The sequence below is a fragment of the Botryllus schlosseri genome, chromosome 8 (genome assembly GCF_051294905.1).
Source record: "Botryllus schlosseri isolate E-star chromosome 8, Bs_hap1, whole genome shotgun sequence".
NCBI classification, from domain to species: domain Eukaryota; kingdom Metazoa; phylum Chordata; class Ascidiacea; order Stolidobranchia; family Styelidae; genus Botryllus; species Botryllus schlosseri.
Genome location: NC_137243.1, coordinates 22,278,435 through 22,306,009, shown reverse-complemented (window position 1 = coordinate 22,306,009; position 27,575 = coordinate 22,278,435). Strand labels below are relative to the sequence as shown.

Here is a 27,575-nt window from a genome sequence, read left to right as displayed (position 1 = left end):
GAAGCGTGCGTGAGAGAGTGCAAGAAACAAAAAAGTAAAAAGACCAGAAGAAATGCATTGAACCGTTGAATTATCATGTCGTGGAGCACAAAGCCTTAATCAGGCTATAAGCACCACTGTTGTTGTAATAATAATAATAATAATAATTCCATTTCAACGTCGGACCACTCTCTGATTGGCACTGGAAGCATGACACATGCTCAACACTAAACCAGAGTGCTCCGTACCCATTAAAATATATTTTTCGAGTTGTTAGAAAAGATTGCTTGTAATATCCAGCTTTCCATTTGTGAATATTTAGTTACTCTCTGGCTGTGAGCTTGGCCCACAATCACAGAACATCAAGAACGATATGTAGCTCTATATCTGGTCAAAGAATTGTACTTATACTCAGTCAACCAATAAATTATTGATATCAACTAAATTGATATAAATGATGGATCGTTGTCTAATGCAAAAGGCTAGCAAGCGTACAAGATCTACGTTGATTTGATGCGTTTATTATATTATTAAAAAAGTCAGTCCGAATGGGATGCCGGCTACGGTATAACTTGTTTTTGAGTTGCAAGTACGGAAACCGGCTTTTCACTCTAATCAATATCAATATGACGAGTACGGGTGGCGAGCAACCGATGCTCGTCGCATGTGTAACGATTTTTGTACAATGAAAATGTTGCACTTGGCGCCTTAAGATCACTTGGTTTTATTCATGGGAATATCTGCTACATCAATGTTGACTGGTTGTAGGATGTTTTCATGCATCCGTGTGTGATCGCTTGCTTCATTATCTGACATCATTGATTCTCTAAAGCAGCTTCTATGATCCAACAGTTTTTGACTGAGACGACTCTTCCGCAAACTCTCCTTTCATGAATTGAAAATCAGATATAGGAAGCATCTCTTTCAAGTCTCACCAGTTGCACTGTAATTCAAAAAACATATTTTTTAGATGTTGTAAGACCTTAATTCCCACAAAAAAGATACAATAAATTTCTTTTAATTTCATTGATAACGCAAAAATTGATGTGATTTGCCTGAAAGAGTTGCATTTGAAACAAATGGTGTTTTAGAACACTTTGTTTAAAACATGTTTTAAACCAGGGCCGACCAACCCGTGGCCCCCGGGCGACATGTGGCCCGCGAGAAGGTTTTGGGTGGCCCGCGAGGTTATTTCCGAAATTTCGAATATCAAAAATGGAATGCACAGATTGTGAACTGGCAAGGCCAACCAAAAATTTGATTAGTTTGGCAGCAACACTCGATTTGTGATGACTAAAATATCAGTTACGACACATTGAGAGATCCATCAGCCAGTCACATATTGGTATATCTTCGTACACTACAATAAAGCAGAATAATTTGCGATGGATTTATCAAAAGTAAAAATTTTCTGCAAGCTTAGCGCAACATCTTGTCACTCAATTCCTTGTTTTTAATATTGTTGCCCTATTTGTGAAAATGGAAGAACGCCTTATGTATCAGATTGCGTCTAACTATATTCGCGATCACGGGACAAAGTGTCGTTCAACATATGCGACCTTGCCTTTGCGCTCGCAGCAAGATCGTTGACTATGAAACCTAGGCACGGAAAGATTGACGCATGTTGGTCGCAGCTTTCGATCTCGATATGTCCATGCGCCGAATAGCCCAGTCCTCGCAAACGTAGCCTAGCGATATACGACTGGCTCGCAATATATTAAAATGACAATATTATTGACCTATGAACTTCAAAAAAATTTCGCGCCTCGCGCGGTAAGTGACCCACGCAATATTTCGTCAATAGAATGTGGCCCTTTGGCTAAAAAGGTTGGCCGACCCTGTTTTAAGCAGTGTTTTATACAAAGACCTCAAAATAATTGTGTTTCTAAGCTATAAAATGATGACATAATTGTGTAACTATGTCCCCAAAATACATGTTGCATGAGCCTACGGACAATTACCACCCGATATATAGCCGAGGTATATCGATATGGGCTGGTTGGAACCCTCAAAATAGTAGGTTCAACAGCAACAGTACCGACATTTCGTCAAAGTAGCTATATTTACCCTATATTTTCAATTGTAAATGTCAATACATTGTGACGCCACAATCAAATATTGGTGACGTCATTGCTGAAAAAAAAAGTTCTAAACAAGGGCCTTATGTTTGTTATAAATGGATTTTTGTTTTAAATGAAACCCTAATTATAATCCTGTGGGCTGAATTGAGATCTGCAGATCCATAGCTCTTTTTCGTAATCAGTGTTGATTCTCTTGCTAACCTTTGCTTCTAATTGATTCTTGCACAATGGGGTACATAACAACCCGTCACCATACCAGTATCGAAAACTACCTACAGTTTAAGTCACCGAGATTGAGTTTTCTTTATCGCCGCTAGTCGTCGAAATAAAGTGGAACTCTCCCATTGTCCCGATTCGAGTCCAGTGTACAGAGAGAGGATTTTTTGGACTAGTGAAATAATACGCCCCATTTGCACATAAGGTTATATTATACCAGGAGGGATATAGATTTGATGCCTTTCCTAACGTTGAAGTTGGAATCAATGAAACCCTACTATGCCGTATCCCAGCATCCAAAAACATAGTACGGATTACACAAGTTAGTGGTAATGACATTTCTGTCAAGTCGTGATCAATCCACAGCACTGACACTAATTCAATATATATGCTGTGTGGAACCGGTAATCTTTTTGTTGTGGCACAAGAACTTTCCATACTATAGATACTCTTTTGGCGTATAAACGAGTTATAGTCGATTACTCGACTTGAATCAAAGCCTAAAACTCGATTCGAAATTGAATCTCTCTGATACTCGATTATGTAGGCTAACATATATAGTTATAGTGATGTATACATCCCACACATTTTTTAACCTTGAATAGGCGACATTATCCTTGACTCAGCGTACTGAACCTATATTAATTTAGTTGCAGCGTCGATGGCCGCGGCTGACGGCATGGTTGGATTCATTTTGATATTCACAGTAGGCCTACTTCCCGCCGTGGCATGGATTCCAAGTTTGAAACCGGAAGAGTTTGAGTCGTATCCACGTTACCAGTCAACACGCCAATCGCATTATCTCTCGGAGCTCTTCGAACTAGATCCGTAGTGGTGAGGCAATAAAAGAAAAGACAGTGTTGTTTGTGCATGTGCATGTATGTTGTATGGGCATAAAACGAATGAACTAATTAACGCATTTATTCGTCATTCCTGAATTGTAGGATATGGATACGCTATCGGGGATCATACACGGATAACCGTGATTTGTAATGACAATCGACTACGACGATTGAGGCATTTCCAAGATATCGTAATCGATAATATATATTTGAATATAATATCAAACTAATCGTTATAGGTTTCGAATGATGATGCAAATTAGATGCCAAAAAGATGTAGGCCTATAACATAGACATATGATATCAACACACCAGCCATACATGGATCTATATCGATTCCGGACCCCTGGTCTTCAGACAATATCAGAATATCAGTGGCTCTCAACCGGAGGTCCACGAAGCATTTTCAGGGGTCCAAGAAACATCTAAACGTTAAATCAAAGATAAACTAATTTTTGCAATTTTTGAAGTTTGGGCGCGTGGGATCATGTTGTAAAGTTTCCAAACCTATACTTCAAGTGGATGTAGAAAATGTGGCTGTGAGAAGCACTTAAAGGGGCACTGCGCCCTAGAAATTATGTCTCAAATTGAAGTGCCGATAAAAATAAAATTTTGGCCGCACCCGTTTTCTCAGAAAGCCATTGTAATGGAGCTGCAATTAAATGAATTTTAAATAAGCCCAACTGACACGACTGCGCGTCATCGTTAACCTGTTCCGATGTCTAAGTGTTGGAGGTTTACCTAGGCTCCTCCTCACTACCTCACCAGCCTCAGCGTTGTCTTACAACAAGTCTAGAGGTGGGCCGTGCTATAAGTCGGCGGTTACGGAAAAATAAGAAGAATATCGGCCTGGTGTAAATGACCATAGTAGTCGACAAACACCATGAATACCCCAAAAACAAACCTGTTTCTTAACGCATGAAATTTCTGGCGCGACATCCCCATATTGTAGCTCGATTTCTTTATGGAGTATATGGTGAACATATGCTGCGACACTCGGTTTGCTTACACATGATATAGCAGCACGGACTCTCAAAGTCACTTGCAACGGATGCATAATCACCACACCGTCGAGCCTCTGTTGTACACTACCGTTACCCTGCTGTGCCAATCAGACCTGGACAACTAGATATTTCTACTCGTCTAATTTCACTAAATTAGAGCGAAATACCAGTAATCTAATTTTTATCTAATTTTCGAAATGTTTAAAGCTCTAATTCTAATTATAATATAATGTTTGAAATGTTCATATGCTCTAATTCTAATAATAATTTAATTTGTTAAATGTTTCTAAAATCTAATTTTAGATATAATCTAATTGATTAATTTCATAACTTCACGCTACTACATCAGGAAAAAGGGGATCATTGCTTAAGATTCAGACCTAAGCAAATAAAATATATTTTGGAAGATGAATCGGAAAGATATTTCGCGGCAGATCGTCAGAAAATAGACTTGATGTTTGAAATTACTAGAGCATAGGAGATCGCTTTCCTCATCTTAAGGCTGCTGCTCGAAAACTCGTTTTCCGCCGTGCAGGAAAACTGTATGGTGTAGGGGTCGTCAACTTCAAACGGGTCGAGGGCCACTTATAAAATTTCGTAGCGGCCGCGGGTCCAAATAATGAAATATCAAGATAAAATAGGCCACACGATTGAGCCACCACGTTTTTAAAACTCTACCGTTGTACAACCACGTGCTCACTAGCATGAGCGATGGTTACCACAAAAGAAATAGGCCTAATATTTTGTTAAATAAGCACAAATACAACAAGAAATATCATGATCATAAACTTCATTTTAATTGGAGTTATCTGCGCACGGTACAGGTCAATGCTTTTCAGCGATTACATTGAATCGATGTTGGGGCTGGTCCGACGTGCTACTAGGTGAAAGGCTATCTCATCCTAAAGATTGATCTTGTTGGAAAGCCCCAAGCCGTTTTCTAAGTCTCTCGTGGTTGGCAGTGCCTGGACCATTGCACGTCAAGGAAATATGTTTAATTTTTCATCCATCGATGGAATGGTGTTGGCATCGCCAAAGCCATTTCAGTAACAGAAGAACAATGATGTTGACTGCAGGCGAATAGCTTATTTTGAAACAATAACAATAATATTTTGAAACTGAAATCAATTTCAGAATTCAAAAAGGCTTTACTTCGCGTTCTTCGAAAATCCAAAATCAGACCGCCGGCCGCATCTGGCCCGCGTGTTGGTGACCCCTGGTAGGCCAATAGGGGAAACCAATCCAAGCGTGGTGTAAAAACGGTAACCATTCTCGTGCTTATGGAAATGTATTGTGATTCATTATTAACTGAACTAGATTTTGCTGTGTTTATTTCTATTTTACAATTTCATTCAATTTCCAAATTTTTGCGAATTCAGTAATTCTAATTGTAGTTCTAGTCTACTTAGGAAAAACTGTGTGGCTATAATTCTAATTCTAATCTAATCTGCAAAAAAAACCGCGCAGCCCTAATTCTAATTCTAATATAATTCGAAAAAGCTGACAATTTTCTAGTTGTTAAAGTACTACCAATGCCGTCTGATCGAATGGGAAATTAATATAGATGTATAATTTGTATATTAACGAATGCACAATTCACTAAATGGTATAACGAAGGTGGTGTCGATTGTGCCCCATTATTATTGATGTAAAATAATAGCAATTTTGTAGTGCATACGGTAAAGTGCTGCGACAATATACATTGGCCAGGAACGTATTCGGTTGGCGTTACTTCATTCAGATAACTCGCTGTATAGAGGCCAGCTGTTTCTAATATTTATAGTGAATTTGAATGTGTCGTTAAGAATGTTCATTGTTCAATCTTGGCTAGTGTCACATCATAAGAAATTAGCATAGCATAGCACAGCACAGTACCTGTAGCGTACAACCGAGCCTCGACCAGTATGGTGATTATACAAATTCATACATATGTTGCAAGTGGCATTGAGAGTCCGTGCTGTTGTATCTTGTGGAAACAGAGTGAGTGATACATCATATGATGTCCATGTACTGCATAAAGAAATGAAGCTGCAATCAGTGCTGGGATGACTCGAGTCATGACTTGACTCGAGTCAGACTCGAGTCACCGTTTTCGTATGACTTGACTTCACTCGAGTCACTTTGCTAAAAGGACTTTACTTGATTGGACTCGGCGTATCACAGTCCGAACTCACCCCAGGCATGATGCCCGAACACCCCCCAGACAAGATGTCCGATAGGCAGCACAGTCCTAAGACCCCAGACATGATGTCCGAACACACCCTAGACACGATGTCCGAATGGCAACACATCACGAACACACCCTAGGCAAGATGTTTGAGTTGAAAAACTGTCCAAACCCACCTAAGACATGATGTCCCAAACACCCCCAGACACTGTGTCCGAGGGGCAAAACAGTCCGAACTCATCCCAGACAGGATGTCCGAATGGCAACACAGTCTGAACACACCCCAGACATGATATCCGCACACATCCCGGACTCGATGTCCGAACACGCCTTACTAGTACTGCATTTCCGTGTATAACTGAAGTGTGCTCTTGAAACTGCAATTTCATCACTTTACAATCTAAAAACCAAAATCAAACAGCTATGATGAACGAATTCTCCTTGAAGCAAACTTTCATTTTAGATCGATTTTTGCAAAATATCAAAATATGTTTTTGAGCAATCCGCAGACTAAATCCTGTAACACCTGACTGATTTTATATTTCCCCCCAATTTAACCTTTGACCCTACCCTACAGGGTAATAAATTTGACTTGGAAATATGGACGATCAGACAAGCTTCAGATAAATCCAAGTGCCGTATCTCAGCTGTCGTCGAACATCTAGCTACACCTTCTTGAATATTTAATTAAGAAAACCTGAGATCAGCAAGCCCGAAATGAGCAGAAAATTGACAAAGTGCCGTGACTTTTGACCCCGAGGTCCAATTTTCATAAAATAAAGTTCATCCTATTTGGAATTAGCTCATCTGTGCGTGTATCGAATTTCAAAAGATTTGAAGAGGTAGTGATGTGAACATTGGTTGTCTGTGTATGGAATGGCCCCAGAGCAAAATCTATGAAACAACGGTAATCAAGGTTATCAACTTATTTGAGGCTTCGCAGCCCCCCGCTGAAAATGCTTCGCGGACCCCTGGTTGAGAACCACTGTAATAGATCATATACAGTCAAAATAATTAATTAACACAGTCATAATAGTTAACAGGAATTGCCCTCCGTGTTTGTAATCAGTGGGTGAAATATAACGTCAAACATGAAGCGCATTTCGGTACGACTGGTTTTAATCCTTCTTCGATTCCATGAATGTGAAGTACACCGCTCTGCCCTTTGTTTACAGTACCAAAACAACGTGCTGTATATCACAGAATGTTACTTGTTTTGTGTTGTTATAAACAATGTTTTCGCGTCTTGTGAAGTGTTGTTTTCCGCAGTAATTTCCGGACACCGAAGCATTCCGAAGCGATGACGAATTCGTTAATCAATATTCGTAGCATCGCGAACTACATGAACATTGAAAATGAACGATGAACATAGAACATAGAATACGACATGCAAATAAGCCATGAAACCAGCACATTATTGCAGCAAAATATATTCTATCAAACCTTGAGTGAACAAAGAGAGGGAAATTCTGGGCCTCTACTTTTACCCGTAACAATATATGTATATAATACAATTCTAAACATATGTTCAATTTACCAGCGATTCTGAAACATGGTTATGTAGTATCTTACTTCCTGTTGTGTCAACATCGAGATCAGCAGTAGCGTAATATATATATAACACCCAGACTACTGTTTGGTCCAGTAGAAGCAAGGAAGTCAGATAGGATTGATTGCTAAGTTGCGAACATCATTACTGTCCGATTGATTAACATATATTTTGGTGTGGTGTCAAAACTGTACGTCCCACAGTGTGACCCGTAAAGCAAGTTTTCATTAGGACAACTCCTCAGCGATAATATGTTAGAGAGTTAGAGTTTATGTTAGACACTGTCTCGATACTAATGTTATATCGGTCAGTGGAATAGTGGTGAAAAGCAATCGGTAAAATGATATAGACTTTTTCTGTTGAGTAAACGAAATCTATAAAGAATGTGATCGTTTCTACCAAATCTGTCATCCTATATCAATCATGGTTTGTCCTGCATTTATGGCACAGCAAAACCACCAGAGTGTCTTATAATGGGCATATATTAGTAGAAGGCTGTCATCGTCTTCGATGTCGGAGGCGGATTTAAAGGAACCGCAATTGCGCTTGGTAACCGAAATCATCGAACCGACATACGAGTATACGACAATGTTTGAGGTCAATATTTTCCTTTTTTTAGTATTTGCGTTGGGGTCTATGGCGGAGTGCTCGGATAAAGTGATAATTAGCCCAAGTCACGTAAAGACTATTCTTATTACGACTATATCCGTTTAATGGAATATACAATTCAATAGAAATTGAAGGTCTATATATACCTCCAAGAAGTTCTTCAAATTTATTTGTTATTATAAATTTGGGGAGGGTACATTTGTTGACTTTGACAAAGACGATGAACATTGAAATTCTTTGCGACAAAGTAATCGAAAGGGCTGCAGAGTGCAGACAAATAACGACTTTGACGCTATGAATTCCTCTTCAGTTCTCAATAGGTACAGAATGCCTTTCTTGTTCATTATTTTGTTTGTTTCCGGCAGCCGAGCCGTCTCGAGCACTGCTTGTAACTCCGAAGCACCGCTTCCCAAACCGAATTATCGCCCCGTCTGGAGTCAGGTAAGCCTGTTGACTATTTATGGAGTGATTTTTATAACCGTAGATCGCGACCAATTATCTTAGAATAAAAAGTAAACATTTTAGTGATTGAATTCAGATGTATGAAATTGATGTATATTCTATATAATACTGGATTGTAGGAGTTCTTACGAGTGGTTGAGTATTTCTTCTAAACTATTTTTTCTAGACTCTATATCAGAGGTCTCAAACTCAAATGAGCTCGCGGGCCAATTTCCTAGTTTTTGATGACACAGCGGGCCGCAGCATCAGTAATAGTGATATTCTATGTATAATTCTCAAGAAGGCCTTATTAGACGGGACATTGCAGACAGGCATTCCACAAACATCGTGGAAATTTATTTGACTATTGTATTATTCACGATTGACACGAAAAAAAATCACATTTTCAAATTTTTGACCAAAATTGTTTTTGTGCTGGGCATAATTTGTTTGATTGATGAGCTATAGACATCATACGAGAGGATGCATCATGACATCGTAAAACTCTCGGGTTATAATATTGCATCTAGTGGACCTTTTAAATGCCACAATTTTATGTAGAATATTTCCAAATCTACTGAAGATTGATCTGATATCTGAGCATTTGAGCGGTGTAGCCTAATCCTGGTTTTGATATAATCGTGATAAGTATCGGCTATTGTCACTGTCATTGCCAAAGTCTAATTAAATCAGCGTTCGATTTTGCCTTCGATTATTATTGGAACATATCAATAACAACTTAAATATAATCATTATTGAGCCATAGTCATTACACTTCTTCTACAGCTTTTTAGCGATCATACCGCTTGTGCTTACAATAAGATTTCTCGTACCCCTGTACAACACAGGTTTTGATGGTACCTATATTACAATCAGAAAGCCCATTCACATAAGATCGCGCGTTGCGCGAAGACTATTTTCCAGTTGAATAAATTGGCCAAGAAAATATTCCAGAGCATATAGGCATAATTCCGCAATGCATCTCGTGCACCCTGATGTGGTGCATCGTGCCCCGATGGGGTCTACGGACCTTGGTTAAGAACTAGTGCGGAGCGGATCGACAAATTCTCTGGTCCGACTCCGATCCGGTTTTTCAATTCTCTGGTCCGGCTCCGATCCGGCTCCGGCTTGTAAAGGTGATGTGATGGTGAAGTTTGCTTAGATTACAGTGATTAATAGAGTAGTCGTAAGGTGAACTTTTTGTTCTTATATCTAAAAAGATACATGGCACTTGAATATATTATTGAATACTTGAAATTTAAAAATGCCGTCGCGGGCCGCACAAAATGCTCTCGCTGGCTGCATGCGGCCCGCAGGCCACGTGTTTGAGACCTCTGCTCTATATATCATATTCAAAAATTAATTCTGTATCCGTATAGTGTTCATATCCATGTCTGGCTCATATTTGTTCAAAACTTCCGTGCAAATTTAAATTATAAAGCTATGTCCATCAGTCCAACTTATAATCCATAGCTTCAAACTAATATTAAATTTACACCAGATTCAAATCCGTACAAAGATCGTGTCCTCAAATCCTGAATGCATGTTCAAGGCGTAACCTGAAGCTTAACATAATATCAAGAATATGCAAGGCCACATATGAATCATTTCACGATCCGAGTCGTGCCAATGTCGCAATTAGCCTGTCCACTCTCTATCGATATTTTCAATTTACGTTTAACATTCGTTCACTCATCAGTTACGCGGCACTTGGTACGAGACACTGAAGTCGGTAGACGTAACGAATTCGCAGCATGCCTGCATGTCCCTCTCGTATACAGATGCTACTCGAAAAAGCGGAGGCTTAATGGTGCCGGCGGAATACTACTATGAAGAGTAAGTGAATTCCTGGGATATATCAATCTATGTAGAATGGTGATGGACTTTATGAATACCACAATCCTATAGATTATGCAAGGAAATGTTGCGATTATACCAATAGGCTGTAGGTCTACTTGTTAAGGAGGTGCGTAACGTGCGTTATTTCAATGCGAATTCAAATGCAATACACCTTCTTGCTAGGAGTTAAACAGAGAGAGAGCGAGAGAGAGAGAGAGAGCGAACGAAAGAGCGAACGAGAAAGAGAGAGAGAGAGAGAGAGAACGAGAGGGAGTGAACATGATGATTATCTCTCACATCCGCATATGGGTTACTCTCAATGGACTGCAACACGAGCTCAATGGCTGTGGCACACAGTGAAAACGACTTGCAACCCGTTTAAATAGGTCGGTGTAGGAGCATGTACTAGTCTCAGAATCAACATTTGCAATTTGATGGTTAGGGTCAGTAGTATTCTCATCTATAGTCAGTTTCATCTTTTTCCAAGTCAGGCATAATATGCCCATTGCGCTGTTTTTGATCCTAATCTGACGACATTCATTGTAGGGGAGATGTGGTACCGATGGATCACTGGGATCGAAAATACTTTGAAAATTCTCTATGATAATTCCATGATTACACTCCGTGAACTTGTCTATAATTGCTTGCTAGCAAAATCTTTGCTCACATACAAAAAATTCGACGTGCGCGAGCTATGGGGTCTCTCACAGATGTTTTTTGTTTTGGGGGGTGTAAAGTAAATTTATATCGACATATACATTTTTCTTTGTAACCTTCAACGCGAACAAACCAGCAATCATTTTTTATTGTGAAGTGCAGGGCTTGTATCAGGCTATATAATGGCACCTATTAATTTTTTCAGTACTTTTCTTGAGTGGAATTTTTTTCGATTCATGTATAAAATTCGTAAGGTGGGGACCGATGATACAATAGCCAAATCAAGCAAAATAATCAAGCATACTAATCATAAAACAAATGAAACATGCCTACGTACAGAAAATCTTTATGTAATAATTGCATATGATGTTTTATCGCTGTAACGAGGTGTTTGGAAGTCACACTGTCGATTTTCGGGCAATATGTATGTACCCTCAAATTTATAAGTTCGAGCCTAAATCGAAACGTGATTTTATGACAACATTTGAGTTAATATTCATTCTATTTCTTGACGGTTGCGATCAAACATTCTTCTTTGGCTTACTGTAGCTTAGATTATAATACTGAGCAAGAAAAGTTGTCACATCTGAGGTATTTGGGGGATATGTGTCATATGTCCCCGGGTCGTGTGCCATTGGACCCACCGGGTGGGGACCGATGACACGTTCGAGCAACAAATTTTGAACGTCCATAAATATTTTTTGAAAAGACGGATATTCATGTATATGTGCGCGATAGGTAGAGCTTGTATCAAAGTGCTGAGCCAGCAAAAGACCTGCTGTTTTCGGTTGAACATTTTGGGGCCAGCGATCATTTTCCAATTTTTGATCCACCGGTACCACATCTCCCCTACTTTTGCTATCAATCGACACCGTATCTCATGGGGTGCACCTTTATGCCCTGGTCGTCTGTGTCGGATATTAACATTACACTCACTCATTAATGTATATCTTATAGGTACGTTGATGTATTTCTAAAGTTATTTTAATAATTCGTTGAACCGATAGCAGACGATATAGAGATAATAATAAGATCTTGGTTGCTTTCACGCCTTATTTAACGTCCACTTACAAAGTAATAATTATATTTATTACACGAGCTTTCGGAGCGCCGCTCCTTCATCAGGTGTTAAAGTTATTTTGTTTCAGTGGCTCACGTGTGAAATTTAATATTCACGCGAAATACACGAAAGATGGTTATGTTCAGCAGGCAAGGATTGAAGGTAATGATTACAAACCGATATGATAGTGCGCTCTGATGCATAAACGTTATACTTTTCCAGCGAATGAAGACATTGCTCTGAAAGGGGGACCATCATATAGCCAAAGAAACACGAAAGTCGCTGCTGGAGGTACCGTTATACGATTGATATTTTTGATTGATGAAAAATGATTAATTGATAATGATGTTTTAATTCGCCTGATATCCGATACATTATATGACATTCTGAAGTTACGCATGTGACATTCTATTTTCAGCCAAAGATGTGGAGATGGCTATCACCTCTTCCATAGGTGACTTCGAACATTACCAGGCCGACGTTTGGTGCAGCGACGGAAGTAACCTTTTAGACGTTCATTTCTCGACTAAATTATTTACTGCTATTATATATTTGGATCGAAATAAACGCTTATTCTTATCCCAGATTTCACAACAGTTGATATTAATTTTCGATGATTCCGTTGCGTACACGTTATATTTTCTTTCTTCCGTTTTATGCCTGTATTGCATGCTAACATCAGGGATAATGATATAGGGTCTACGTGAAATTAGCACGGAAGTGGTGCATTGGCCAATTGTCTGCCACTCTACTGAATATTTGGTCACTTGTCGTATGGAGGTCAATTATAAGATACACCGTAAATATAGTGTAAAAAATATCGCATCAACACAGATTCATATTGATCAAAGTTACTAAGAAATATCTGATCACACTAATATAGACTTATTTGTTCATGTCCATGTAATTTAACGAGCGCAAGTTTCATATATGGTCCATCTCACTCATATATATCTTTTATCGTTATCGCTATAATACCTTATTACTTTTCCAGCTTGGAAAGTGTGGATATTCACAAAAACTAAAGTGCTGACTCCAGACTCGATCGTCTACATCCACAACGACCTTATGAAGTACGGCATATCTGCACCGTTGCAACTCGGGAAATGTGAAAATATGTGAAAATGAACTTTATCCACATTGCATTGCACATTGCATATTGTCAGTTGATTGAGATTCCTGCATAATAAAAACTGCCTGTTATCACCGTCTCAGTCTGACAAGGACCGCTCACCCTTTCTTTCAAAAGTCTATTGTTTACAAGCTCGCTGAGTGGATGATTTATCAAATATTCGCCCGATATAGATATATATAATTCTGAAAAAGGCCCCAAAACGGAATGGGTAACAACGTCACGCGCGACTTTCTATTTCCTTTTGCACTTATTCAAGACAAACCCAGCTGGAGAGTGAAAGAGAGTGTAGCTAGAAAAAGTAGATCATTCGAAAATGAACGATTTGATAGCAAGGAACCAGTGTCAACTATACCACTATGTGTAATGTGTTATCAGTTTATCCACCTGAGGCATATTTGCTTTTATTCTTCACTTACTTTTTGGGGGTCTTTTGTGGGTTTATCAATTTAATGCAGCCCTTAGTGACGTCACAATTTCATCGATTCATTCCACGCCGAATGCTGAATCTACATTTTTAATTTCCCGCCATATTAAAAGTGGCCTTGCCCAGAATATATACTAGGGCTCTTTGGGTAACATATCACGACGATCACCAGTAGATCCCGCGTAGAGTTCTACGGCTTTGTTCACTCGGCGTTCTCAATCTAATACAGTGGATCTCAAACTTTTTTAAGCATGCCTCCCTTTTTGGTAGTGAAAAATTCCGTGCCACCCTTATCGTGATATCATAAAATATTAAAGAGATAAATCAGAATTCTAGCCATCCCAGTGGATAGTTTGGTGGCCGTAAAGGTTATGGGTATTGATGAGATAGTTATTAAATATGAAATTTGAAAATAAACAGAGTAAACAGGTAAATCGCGACTTAAATGTGAATTCGCGCCCCCTTCAGATGCTGTCACGACCCCCACCCCAGTTTGAGAACCACTGACCTAATACAAGCATAAACAGAAATAATAATTATACACATGTTTCAACTAACAGGCGAAGTGACTACAGCTCGACTCAATGAAAATCGAAACGACGAAATCGGGTGATAACTGATAAGGATTTCATTATCATTTGTTTTAGTGGATATATCGAATGTTGAATGAGCGTCCGACCGTTTTCAGATAAGTCCTAATCAAAAGCCAAAATTTAGTTGTTGAAAACAAATTAGGCTATACCCTATTTTCAGCTCCTAAGTCGCTCAGTTAGTGGGTAATCTCAACTGAACCAGCTCATCACTATCCAAATTAAGTATGATTTGTATACTCGCGAAGGGCGTGCGAATCGCAGTAGCGAAATATTGATTGTGAATCTAAAGATTAAAATGCGGTCTGTAGCCACAGAAACCTGTGTCGGGGAGTGCTCTTATCATAAATTGCACTATATTTATAGGTATAGAAAATGTTAAGGTGTCTACAAAACGCCGCGCTCCAAATTTCAGTCAATTACAACGAGTAGATTAGGAATTTCAGCATTTGTACGACATCTAAATTTGAGCAATTCAGGCTTGCCTGTTATGTCGAAAACACGAATTACTTGGCAACCTCTCGAGCTCAAGGTGATGACTAATTTTTTAAAACTCAGACTTCCTGAATTTTTCGATTAATTTTCCCTATGTCTGTCCTATGTCACTTGTTTTTTTTTGGGGAACTATACTCTTAAAAGTGGCGAATGATCAAAACTACATTTTTATTCAACAAAATCTATAGTGTAAAAGTACTTAGTATAGACCAGTAGAAGTATAGTTTTCTGTCTACTTCACAATATCCAGATTTACAGATTCCAGTGTAAAAGTGTTCGGCGGTTTGATAAAAGTAGCTTTTATTTTACAAAATCCATAGTGTAAAAGCAATATTCGGGGTGCGCTAGAACTTATACGGGTGGCTCGAAAACCGCCTTAGGATGTGGGTCAAGTTGGTTCGTTGAGAACGGAGACGCATGTTCCAGCTTTGTTATACCCGTGACGGTCACTTACCCATCTTCTCGGCCGCTTTGATTGCCATTCGTAATAGTTTATATTGGGTTAAACGCAATGGCACGCGAGAAAGTCGTGTGGTTATTTTGTCACCCACTTGCACCTGGAATTTGATGTTTGGAAAAAGTTGTTTGCCATCGGGGAATCGAACCCCGGTGTCCCACGTGACAGGCGCGGATACTCATCACTATACTAACGAGGAGACACGCAAGGCATGAGTGTTTGATAACAACCTCATAAAAAGTGGCGAGATAGCGCAGTGGTATAATCCGCGGCTGCAACACCAATGGGCCATGGCCGTGCTATAAGTCGGCACTTACGGAATCAAAAGGAAGAATATTGGCCTGGTGTAAATGACCATAGTAGTCGACAAACACCATGAATACCTCCAAACAAACAAACAAACAAACCCTAATAAAAATAGAATTACCATGCGTCCTCTTTTAAGAGGATGTGTCCTCTTTCTTGCCTTTTTTGAAAGTGTCCTCGGAGGACGCCCTTGTGTCTTCTTTTTTGAGAATGTAAGTAATGTTTATAGCATAATTCGACTGATATACCGTAAATCAGCGCCGAAGTGACGCTCCGTCGGGTATTTCGGGAGCTTGGTGAAAGTTGATTTCTTCTTTTTTAGTCAACCACCTGACAATGTGACGGAAGAATTGTATTTTGGGCGCCGAGCGAGAAACTTGACCTTTCTTTTTTGTGGGAAAAATTTCCCATATTTCGAGATTTCTCCTCCGGATTTTGCAAGTCCGAACATTCTGACAAAGTGTCCTCTTTTCAGATTTCCAAAATATGGTAAGCTACCATAAAACAATGGAAGAATTAAGTAGGGCTGGGCAAAATCAAGTACCTGAGTGATTCGATTCTGAATCAAGTTTTATGCTTCGAGTCGAGTAATCGAGTACCACTCAATATGACGTCATAACAGAATGTCATACGTTCAAATAAAAGTTCAAATATGCACCGTGTATGCCACTACGAAGAATATAATGCCATCACAATAAAGATATTTTGGTATTTTTTCGACCATACCGATTTCGTTCCACTTATATTGACAATGCTGTGGGATAATCGTTCGTAGATTTGTGCTCCATGTTTCGTATGCTACGATACCGCCAATGAAGGTTTCAAGGCTTTAACAGTGAAGAGTAGTATTGAAACTCTAATTCTCGCTGATAAATTAACTTTCAGTGGCTAGAATCGCATAATTTCAGTACTCGAAAAAATGGTATTTTATTACTCGACTCGAATCAATAGAATGAATGCACGATTCAGATTCGGGTACTCGAATCATTATGCCCAGCCCTAGAATTAAGCGAACATGGAAACAGAAATAATATAAATATATGATCGATTGTTATCATCACCAATCGCAATACATTGCCTATACCTCGTCATAGAATAACTAGAATTATTTTTCCTGTCTTAATCTTCAGAAATAGGTATGGGATATGCAGAGAGATAGTTATTGGTTAGTGCAAACGAAAAGAAGACCACATTAGCGCTTGCAAATAATAACAGAGGAAACTTAAGGGGAGCTCACACAGGTTTGGATCGACATGTAATAAATAGCAAACGGTCAACGGCCACCCTGCATTGAATAATAACTGATGTTAATTGAGTTTGGCTGTGGTCGACAGCGACCATAATGCAAGTAATGTGCGCTTTAAATAGGATAATGAGGTAAAGAGCAATTAGGAGTAGAGAAGGAGAATGAATTATTATATTTTAATGGAATCGTACGGAAGGCACGGTATGGATGTTGGTTTAGAGTTCTAAATACGAGGACCGAATCGTAATCAGTCAGTGTGCGAGGCCATTTGTTTTGCCATTTTTTTTGCCAATCTCTACTCAACTCTTTCAACTATAAGCTTGAGCATTAGCATTTTAATACTACTAAAACCAATTAGAAATATTAATATATTCAAGTTGATATTCCCAAACATATCAAACTCGAAAAAGGAAGAGATATTCTAGTTTACACCCTGCAAATTTGCATGACTGGTCAATGACCGCAGTAGCAATGTTCGATCTAGAATTTATTGTTCCAGCCCGGACAGCCGATGGATTGTGCTTGACACTTCTGGGCTACATACAATGTTGAGGTTAACCATTGTAAAAGCTAGCTGCAAGTACTGTGCTGATATTTCCGGTTTCAAGTGTTAAGCATTCATAGTTCGTATAGGTATCAGCATACACACAACCTATGCCAACGGTATGAAAAGATGTATAGATCATGTTGCTGCGTAGTTCAAGCATATAAATGTGGACTATTCCAAGCACTATTCGTCAGGTATTTCTATGAAACACATGTTGTCAATCTGGAAAGGTAGCTATATATTTATCAAAATTCATTTCCCAACTGTAGCAAAAAGTATTTATTCACACATATTGCGAAAATGATCGACGTAAATCGCCTTGACAAATATGCTCTGTTCAAAAATATCCGAATAATATCGAAGTTTTATTTTATTTATTTCGAATAGAAATTGTTCCTATCGTTCCGTCTAACGTCCACGCTGGTAGGATATTTTCAAACTTTGAAGTATTTGATGAAAGGACAGAGTATTGCAAAACGATATCTGGTGAGATAGCAAAGAAGTTACAATGAAACAACATTTTAAACTAGGGTTTGTTGATATATGCTCTGAGCGTGAACATTATCGAGCGGATATACTAGACTAGACCCATCATATTACATAGGCATTGAATATTTTACAATTGCAATAAAACATTCCTCGAAGAGAAGCTTGAAGAATGCAAAATCCTCAAGCAATCCAAATGTTACCGTGGGGATCGATCTCGCTATTTGGGACGTCCTCAACCGGTATGAAAATAGCTGCTTTTACTCCAGATAACGAGAAAAATCATAGCTACGACAAAGTCAATCACTAAGCCGGCGATGTTCAGTGTCCGGGCTGCTCTCGCTTTTGCAAGTGCTTTATGTGGATGGCTGGTCCGCAAACTGTTGGCCTAAAACATATCGATGTGATATAATGCAATGAAAGTATTATAAATTATGATATAGAGGAAAGTGCAACGAGGGTGTGTAGGACAGTACCTTCCGCACCCTTACCCCCCCCCCCCGATGGGGGAGCGAGATCGGAAGGGGGTCTTACATTATTTCGTGAATCACCATAAATTATACATAATTTTATTTGAAAATTTATGCAACTTCACTCAAATTTTTTTCGTGCCGTGCGTGATTTGATGTCGCCATATCTCTTCATTATTGGGTATACCCCTCCACCAAGAAACAATACGCATGGTTTATAGAAATTGGCATTTCGGCGTCGGCAGTTACCACATCAAGACATATGAAGCTTCAGGCCATGTAACATGGGACTCCCAGAACTGACCAGAACGATCGGCAGCGAGAAAACCTTTGCCGAAAAAGACTGCACTTATGCTGACCGAAAACTTCCATATAGATACATAGAAGTTTGATTGTCCCATTACAACAGTGGTTCTTAACCTTGCCTCCAGCGCCCCCCAAGGGGCGCTGGCGATTTTGAAGGGGGCGGTAACGCTAAGGGGGCGGTAACGCTAAGGGGGCGGTAACGCTAAGGGGGCGATATGAGGGCGCTAGGCTCAGGGGGGCGATATGGGGGGCGCTGAAGAAAACTGATGAGAAAGATGATGCGGTAGTATGACATATCCTCAAAGAGTATTCAGAGCAAATTAACATTAAACAGAACATCTCAAATCCCGAATTTTTGGTCGCGCTGCGCGACGATGTTTGCTATATATGTTTTCATAAATGTAGTGGGTTATTATAATTCATGTAAAACGAATCGCGCGTACTTTTATATCGCCAATTTCCCGTTAAAACACTGCCGTCACGCTTGCTAGGGTTATTTACAAGAAAATGTTTCGAATTAGGTACTATATCCCGCAGCGCACAGCGTCTGAAAATCGAAGAAGCACTGTATATCACTTTTGATAGTGAGAGCCCCCTTGTATATAAAATTAGTTTTGAAGCTTTGTGCACAAAATGATTAACTTAACATGATGATACTATTTAGTGTTGTGGTTCACAACCTCACATGAACGTTATAATATATAATATGAGTTGCTTTGTTTGGAATACATTCATGTTAAAATTAATAACTAGGTACAGTACTAAATTCAGAGTGAGCAGATATATGCATCCCATTCTCAGTTGACTTACTTGTAGTTACACAAAGCACTAAGACAAAATCCAATACCAATAATTCCCCCGTATTGCCAATCGCAGAGGTGAATTCGCGATGGTTCGAACCACAGGGTATGAGACCGTGCGCGATTGTTGTTATAACAACCTTGATTTGACGCTGAGTATACCACACACACACACACATTATTATATGGTTTATTATAGTCGAATGGTCCTCGAGCGCGATATAAGCGCGAAATATTACGAATACCAAAGTCCCGAAACGACCGACTGGACTTTCACCTGTCACCAGGACCGATACTCCTGCAACCCAAACCCCCAATCGGTGAGCTCGTAGGGTGCCCTAAATTATTTCGGTAAATGAACATAAATTACACATTATGTTATGACGACTCCCCCACGGAAGAATACTCATAATTACATGGCCTTCATTTTCCAATACAACAGCTCACTCAGCGCTACTGGTAAATCTGATTACGTGGGCTCAGAGGATAAAAAGTTTATAGCGACATATATATGCAATTACCACCTATTCATTCACTATAGAAAATTGTGGCGCCTAGGGCGACCACGCCACACAAACCTTGCTGACCATCGAAATCACGTGGCGGGGTTCTTGGGGACGAGGCCCTCAGAAGTTTGGTTTATCACGCTATGGGTGCGAAACACAATAGTTTTTTAGGGGGCTGATGAAGTGCTGTTACGACCCTCCCTCTTACCCATTGTCTTTATTACAGTCCTTACAATATCAGGTGGGGGGCGCTGGAGCACGATAATTTTTGAAAGGGGGCGCTGGAGGAGGAAAGGTGAAGAACCACTGCATTACACCAACGAGCCCACCCGAATATGTTTAATAATTATTTACGGACCCTAAATTTTCGAAGGCAACGCCTAACTCAGTGCTACCAGTATATCTGATTACGTGGGCAGAGACAGGATAAAAAACTTTATAGCAATATATATGCAATTGCTGATTCAACCATGAAATTTTTCCCGCTTCGAGCGATTCTGCGAATGAAACTGAAATACTAACGAGCATAACAACTCCCGCTTTACAAGTATAGCTGTAAAAACGCATACCCTTAAGGGGGTCTGGGGGGCTAAGCTCTCCATAAGTTATTCTTTCAACCTATTTCGGGTCCAAGACCAAGATTCCGCAAGAACAGTAGTTCTTAAACTTTTTTAGACACGCCGCCCTTTTTGATAGTGAAAAATCTCACGCCCCCCTTATCGTGATATCTCGAAATAATAAAGAGAGAAATCAGTATGCTAGCAATACCCACGGATTATCATCATTATTATTATTACAGATAAAAACGCAATGGAATAAGTGGCGCTTATCGCAACTGAAGGCTTTTTGCGCCACGGACAGAAACAAGTTAAACGCTACAGAACGTTCATAATATACATGAGAAATATAAAGCTACACATGTGCACATGATAGGATTAAATAGGTTTTACAACGTTACTCGCGTCGATCTAACATATTCAACCACATATCAAATTACTTGTGGGTCAGTCAGTAGAGTACGCATGTCCAACGGATGGTTTGATGGCATTGAAGGTTATGGCTATTGATGAGACAATTATCGAATATGAAATTCGGACAATAGACAGAGTAAATACCATGAGCTGGAGGAAAATCGCGCATGGCGCGATAAACGGGTGTGAATCTACACTCAATTCACGTAAGTACCTTGAATTCATAACCGCGATATGATTCTGAGTCAGGTTCTGTTTGCGCATCGCCCCTTTTGGGTGTGAATTCACACTGTTTTCGTTGAGAGTTGTATAATAGGGGTGTTCAAAAAAGATTTTTTTCAAAATTTTCTGTTCACCCCGTGAAAGTGTTAGGTTGGCTATAGAAACGATTTGGTTGCATTCCAACCAGTGGAAGCGAAGTTATTGCCGTCGAAAAATTTGGATTATCAATAAAATAGTATTTACGGTGGCAAAATCTTTAATTATTTATTATAGGTGTGCCAACCGTAAATACTATTTTATTCAAATCCAAATTTTTCGACGTCAATGACTAGGCTCCCACTGGTTGGAATTGAGCCAAATTTAGTGAACATCGTTTCTATAGACAACCTAACACTTTCATTGGGTGAACAAAAAATTTTGAAATTTTTTTTGGTAGTCATTTTTATAAAATAAATAGAAACTTTTTTATCCTGTAGCAATGCGGCTTCTCGCTGCTGGAATTGAACCAAAATTGGTGTGCAGGCTTAAATTATGTAACCTAACAATTTTGTCAAGTAGCCAGTACAATTTGAGAGAATTTTTTTTAAATATCCCTATTATATACCCACGTCGGAATTGTAAGCTTGTATTGTACGGTGTATTGGTTATCCATCGTTTAATACATCATGGAAGAAAAAAGTGTCATTTAGCATAAATCCTTGACTTCACAGTAATTTGGGGAGTGTGGCAGAAAGCTATAGCGCACTCAGCAATGTACCATTTGTAGTGCGCGCACCATCGGTTTACCAGGGTTGTAACCAAGTCACAAGGTTCCGAGTCACAAATCAATCTCACTTTTATAGTTTCGACTCGAGTCAAGTCGAGTCATTCTCAATTCACCGACGTGTCAAATCCGAGTTCAAGTCCTTGAGCAGAGGGTCGAGTTCGAGTCATAGTGTTGTGACTCGAGTCCGAGTCCAAGTCCTTTGTGTTCAATGTTCAGTTTAATACGGTTCGGCCCACTTTTTTCAATACTGCCCGAGTAATACAGATTGGCTCGCATTAATGATATCGCGATTTTCCTCAGTTTCTGTCCATATTTCCCAGAATCAGGACTGATAGACGGAATACCAATAATGTGGTGACATTACTATTCTTCAAAGTGACAATGAAATGACTGATTCGGCCGTTCTAGTCTCGAGTCAAATGACTTGGTTCGATTTATGCACAATGATCCGACCACAAGTTGAGTCAATACAAAAATTGAATCGAGTCGAGTCATTTTACGCAGTAGAAAAATGACTCGAGTCTCCAACAAATCGTGATTCGAGTCATTACAACCCCGCAGTTTACAATCATTGCAAAAATCTGGATGTGACTCGTCATGTTCATGTATGGTTTCGTGGCGAGATGGGGCTATTTTTTATCAAGTATTACCTGACTGGCTAAGATAACTGCGGGAACTCCTAGCCAGCAGCAGCCGCATAGCATGTTTAGCAAAGAACATAACATCTTATCCGGAACATGGGGATCCTGGGAACAAAATAGCACAAATATTACTATTACAGTTCAGTCGTATATGAAAAGTTCAACAATCTGAAGCAAATGGGTTTGCTCGGGCTGTGTTTGATTCCGCAGCTAATGTTTCAATACGATATATACATTGACACAACTTGCCTGCTTGCCATATATTGTCGAAAAGAAGAATATTATTTTAGTTGGCATTATCAGTTTGTTCACGACCTTCGTCGCGACAGACTGTAATCGACTCTCGGCGGTAGCATGTTAATCTTGGCAAGCCAATTTGACATTGCTTCAGCAGACCACTACCGCAAGATTACATGAATACAATCATAAACATTGGATTACGAACAAACCCGCTGAATGTCACTCTCTGGTAAGCTACCATACTTGAGAAAAATGGCATTACGCTTTAACTTTTGGGTTGATTGAAATGTTTGATGGTCCACGGGTTCGCCCAATATTTTTTTGAAAATTCTCCGGACCGCGAGGATCTGTTTATACTTTCTTTTCTTGCAATTACCGCTCAACGACATTTTTTTAAATAAACTTTGCAGTTAGTGCTGGCCTTCACAATACAAATGGAAGATTCAAATTTACCCTTGTGAGCCCGGGAATAATCGTGATCATTGTTGAACAGAATGATTTATCATTGAATTAAGGCCAATTGGCCATGTACCATTGTTGCTGGTGAAACGTTTATGTAAACTCAATTCGAGAGATCTATTGCTGAGCTTTAACCCTGTAGTGTACCTTCCCAAAATTTAACAAGTGTTGTTTCTTTCCTCGTGGTTTGCAAGTTTGCCCCTATTTGTTTGGATTAGACTTCCTCAGCGTGTGTACAAACACTGTAAATTCATAAAACAATTGTCCAAATTCATGTTGCCTAGAACAATGACATCCTATTGACACTATATACTGTATTCTGTATTGTAATCATTAGCGGCCAGTGGCGGCTCGTCCTATAGGGCAACTGGGGCATTGCCCCACCTAAAATTCTGTTCAATAACAATTATTAACCATTTATAGACGCACAGCCATCAATATATACCGAGATCACAGCGAAACCCGCGTTCTTCTTGTGCTCTCGCTTGCAAATGCCCATACATAGCGAAGTCTCTGCGAAAATCGAATTCTCTTCTGTGTTTTCGCTTTGTGAATGCCCAGCCGAGGCTTGCCCCGTTAGCGCTCATAACAAGCTTTCACTATCTATTCTCTCAAAGCCGCGCACGATAAACAAACGGTGATTTAGTCTCTCCTATTCGTAAAATTGCCGAGCAAGTGGGGCAAATATGCCTGGTTGCCCCTAAGGTGTGATGTAACAATCGTGTCTATATCTGAACTCGGTTACCGTAATATGCGTTGAGTCGACCTTTGCTGGTATAGGTCGATTTTGACGGTGTTTCGCACCATGATAATTCTTGAAACTTGGTATGATATGTCGTGAAGGTAGTATTTAACACTGCTCCAAGTTTCAGGCTAGCTACTTAAAGATAAGGGTAGTAATTTCGTTTCCGAAGTTCAGTGTGTGCTGATCCATGATGTACAGCAAACAGATTTTACTCAAAAGCCGGTATTGGTCTCCATTGATTTTGACGATGTTCCTTACCGCGATCGGTCATGACATTTGGCACGGTAAGTCTTAATGTTAGTATCGACCGCTGTAACAAGTTTTAAGTTTGCCACTGAACTATGTGGGTGGTAATTTCGTTTCCAAAGTCGAGTGAGAGCTGACTCTTCATTTATCGCTAACAGATTTACGCAAAAGCCGTTATTGGTCTCTATTGATTTTAACGATGTTCCATACCTAGATCTGTCATAAGCTTTAGCACGGTATGTCTTGATTTTAGTATCGAACGCGGTGCCAAGTCTCAAAGTTGACACTCAATGATTGAGGCAGTTATTTCGTTTTCGAGGTCGAGTATAGCAGAGATGCGCGCTGATCTGATACTTAGCTTACCTATATCATTGCGGATCTCACGCAAAAGCCGGTGTCGGTCTGTGCTAATTTAGTCTGCGTTCCATAACGAGATCGGTGATGATATTTCCAATGGTATACCTCGACGATCGCATGAAACAGCTAACTAAGATTCTCGGTTTGCATTCAAATATTCACATTACTTTATGTTCGCCAATGTCCACTTCCCTGTGAAATTGTGGCCTTCAAACCATTTGCTTACAATCCCCTGTCAAATGCGATAGCTATTTCATTTTCGATATCGACTAACAGCTGATCATTCGATCAGCCTATTCCTCGATCTATTTTACTCAAAGTTCGGTGTTCGTCTGTTTGTATTGATTTTGACAGTGTACCATGCCGAAATTGGTCATGAGATTGCGTATGCTACTTCTCGATGATTTCATGTAACAGTGTACTAAGTTTACAGCTTTCATTCATGTATTTATTGATTAATATATTTTCCAACGGCGATTTCGCAGCAGACTTATAGACAGTAAGCCGTATGTGTTGTGTCACAGTCTCCAGTTTCAAGGCCGAAATGTTCCATGTTGTTCCGAGACTGAAGTTCCGAGGCTGCTGTCCTTCGTTTTTCAAAGACCGTTCAAATTGATGTTCTGGCAGACTTGGACAACTAGAAAATTTTCAGCTTTTCCAAATTAGATTAGAATTAGATTACTGGCATATCGCTCTAATTTAGTGAAATTAGACAACTAGAATTATCTAGTTATCCAAGCATATACTTGGACAACTAGAAAATTTTCAGCTTTTGCAAATTAGATTAGAATTAGATTACTGACATTTCGCTCTAATTTAGTGAAATTAGACAACTAGAATTATCTAGTTGTCCAAGTCTGTGTTCTGGATTCAATATGACAGGCCCAATCTATGAGATAACAATTGCGTATGTGTCTGAACTCGTTGACCTTTCCAGTTAGGCTTACGCAATCTCTCGAGTTCTAGTCATTGGAATTAGTCAGGTCAAGTCAAGTGTGAACATGAATCGTATTGAATCTTTGCTCCGTACGTAGTTTACGCAGTTGCCTTTAGAGCGAAAATTAGTGGTCTAGAAATTGTCCAGTTCATTGATCCAATCGTACGCCGGGTGCCTCCGCTTTGGTTGCCTATCACCTGGTCGTAACCACCAGCTCATTGGTCGTAACACACCAGGATCGTGTACGAAACACTTTCGGACGGGCTTAGAAGAATTAGGGCCTATCGATTTGCGTAATTCTTAACTCTACCATGAAATCATAACGCATGCTACTAAGGATGACCTGATAATTGATTCGTGGCATAGGGACGAGTCTTAGTTCACGTACATTTAGTAAAATAATCCTTTGATTAAAAAAAATGAATAAAACATTTGTTACCACACTCAAGTCACGGCTCACCGGCAAACCTCTCGCGGCACCTACGTTAAAATCACTGTTGTCGGGAAATTCATGTGACCATCATGAAGTTACTTTTTTACGTTGGAAGACGCCATTGTGACGTCATGTTGATAAATGTCGCTCGCAGCCCTTGCCCCACCATCCGATATTGTCACGAGCCGCCACTGTTAGCGGCATAAGTAAAGAGATGCATAAAATTTTTATTCACTGAGAATTAAAAATCGACGCACATCGAAACCACCATACTCACCAGAGTTGGATCAATTACAATATTTTAATTCAATTACAATTACAATTACAATTACTTCCTTGCATGTTTCAATTACATTACAATTAAAATTACTCAATGATAAAAATATCAAATTACAATTACAATTACAATTACATGAAAAAATGTAATTAATTACATTCGGCTCAATTACAAATTACAATTGATCCAACTCTGATACTCACTGCCGTATTAACTTGCACTTTTGTAAGAGTCACTGGCTGACTCCGCACAGAGACAGGCTGGCATTCGATGACTGTGTGGACATCAGAGTTGGATCAATTACATTATTTCAGTTCAATTACAATTACAATTACAATTACTTTCATGCATGTTTCAATTACATTACAATTACAATTACTTCATGCTAAAAATATCAAATTACAATTACAATTACAATTACTCCTTGCATGCTTCAATTACATTACAATAACAATTACAATTGCTGCTGTTGAACATGTAATTGAATAATCATAAATTCAACCGTGCTCCTTGACAACCGTAGCGTCGTAATTAACAACAATTCAAGTATTCATGTTTCATTCATGATACGCAAATACCCGTTAATTAATAAAAATAAATAACGTTTTCGAAATATTCCAGTATGCAGTATGTCGTTGAAAAAAGTATTATAATATATGCACGTGTTGGATTTGCGTATATAGTATATAATTAAAGAAATAGTATTATTTTTATCGAGGGACGTAGGAATTAAGATGAGGAGTAAAAACAAAACCGTGCTTTGTCAGATAAGACGTTATATAATATCCAGTGGTCTGGTTAGTTGGCCAGACGGAGTAACGATGCAGCATCGGATGGATGCACAAGATGTGAGTCACGGATGAATTCACCGACAAACGTACTGCAGAGCCGGATAAAAGCAGCAAACTTTGTAGTCCTAGAACTGGCGATCCAAGCGTCCAAATTTTATGCATCTGGTCTTTATCGTAAGCTATTGATGCACTAATTCCGAAAATACAAATTAAAATCTCGTCAGGGCAATGTAACTGCTCCAAAATAGCCGTTTAAGGCCGACTGTTCTGAAAAGTGA

The 27,575-nt window shown here is 39.3% G+C and overlaps 1 protein-coding gene across 1 annotated transcript; it reads left to right on the top strand.

The window, feature by feature from the left end:
* Positions 1–8,338: 8,338 nt before the first annotated feature.
* On the top strand, positions 8,339–13,647 carry LOC145444499 (uncharacterized). The gene is made up of 6 exons (XM_080322492.1): positions 8,339–8,888; positions 10,588–10,724; positions 12,533–12,606; positions 12,667–12,735; positions 12,863–12,943; positions 13,439–13,647. Exons 1-6 carry the CDS (start codon positions 8,742–8,744, stop codon positions 13,564–13,566), a joined length of 636 nt encoding a protein of 211 aa, XP_080178618.1. The 5' UTR covers positions 8,339–8,741; the 3' UTR covers positions 13,567–13,647.
* The last annotated feature ends 13,928 nt before the right edge of the window (positions 13,648–27,575 follow it).

Excerpts from the sequence above, each read along its gene's own strand:
- LOC145444499 (XM_080322492.1), top strand. The coding sequence starts at position 8,742 with ATGAATTCCTCTTCAGTTCTCAATAGGTACAGAATGCCTTTCTTGTTC. Across the intron at positions 8,889-10,587 it reads ATCGCCCCGTCTGGAGTCAG|TTACGCGGCACTTGGTACGA; the intron begins GTAAGCCTGTTG and ends TTCACTCATCAG. Across the intron at positions 12,736-12,862 it reads CACGAAAGTCGCTGCTGGAG|CCAAAGATGTGGAGATGGCT; the intron begins GTACCGTTATAC and ends TTCTATTTTCAG.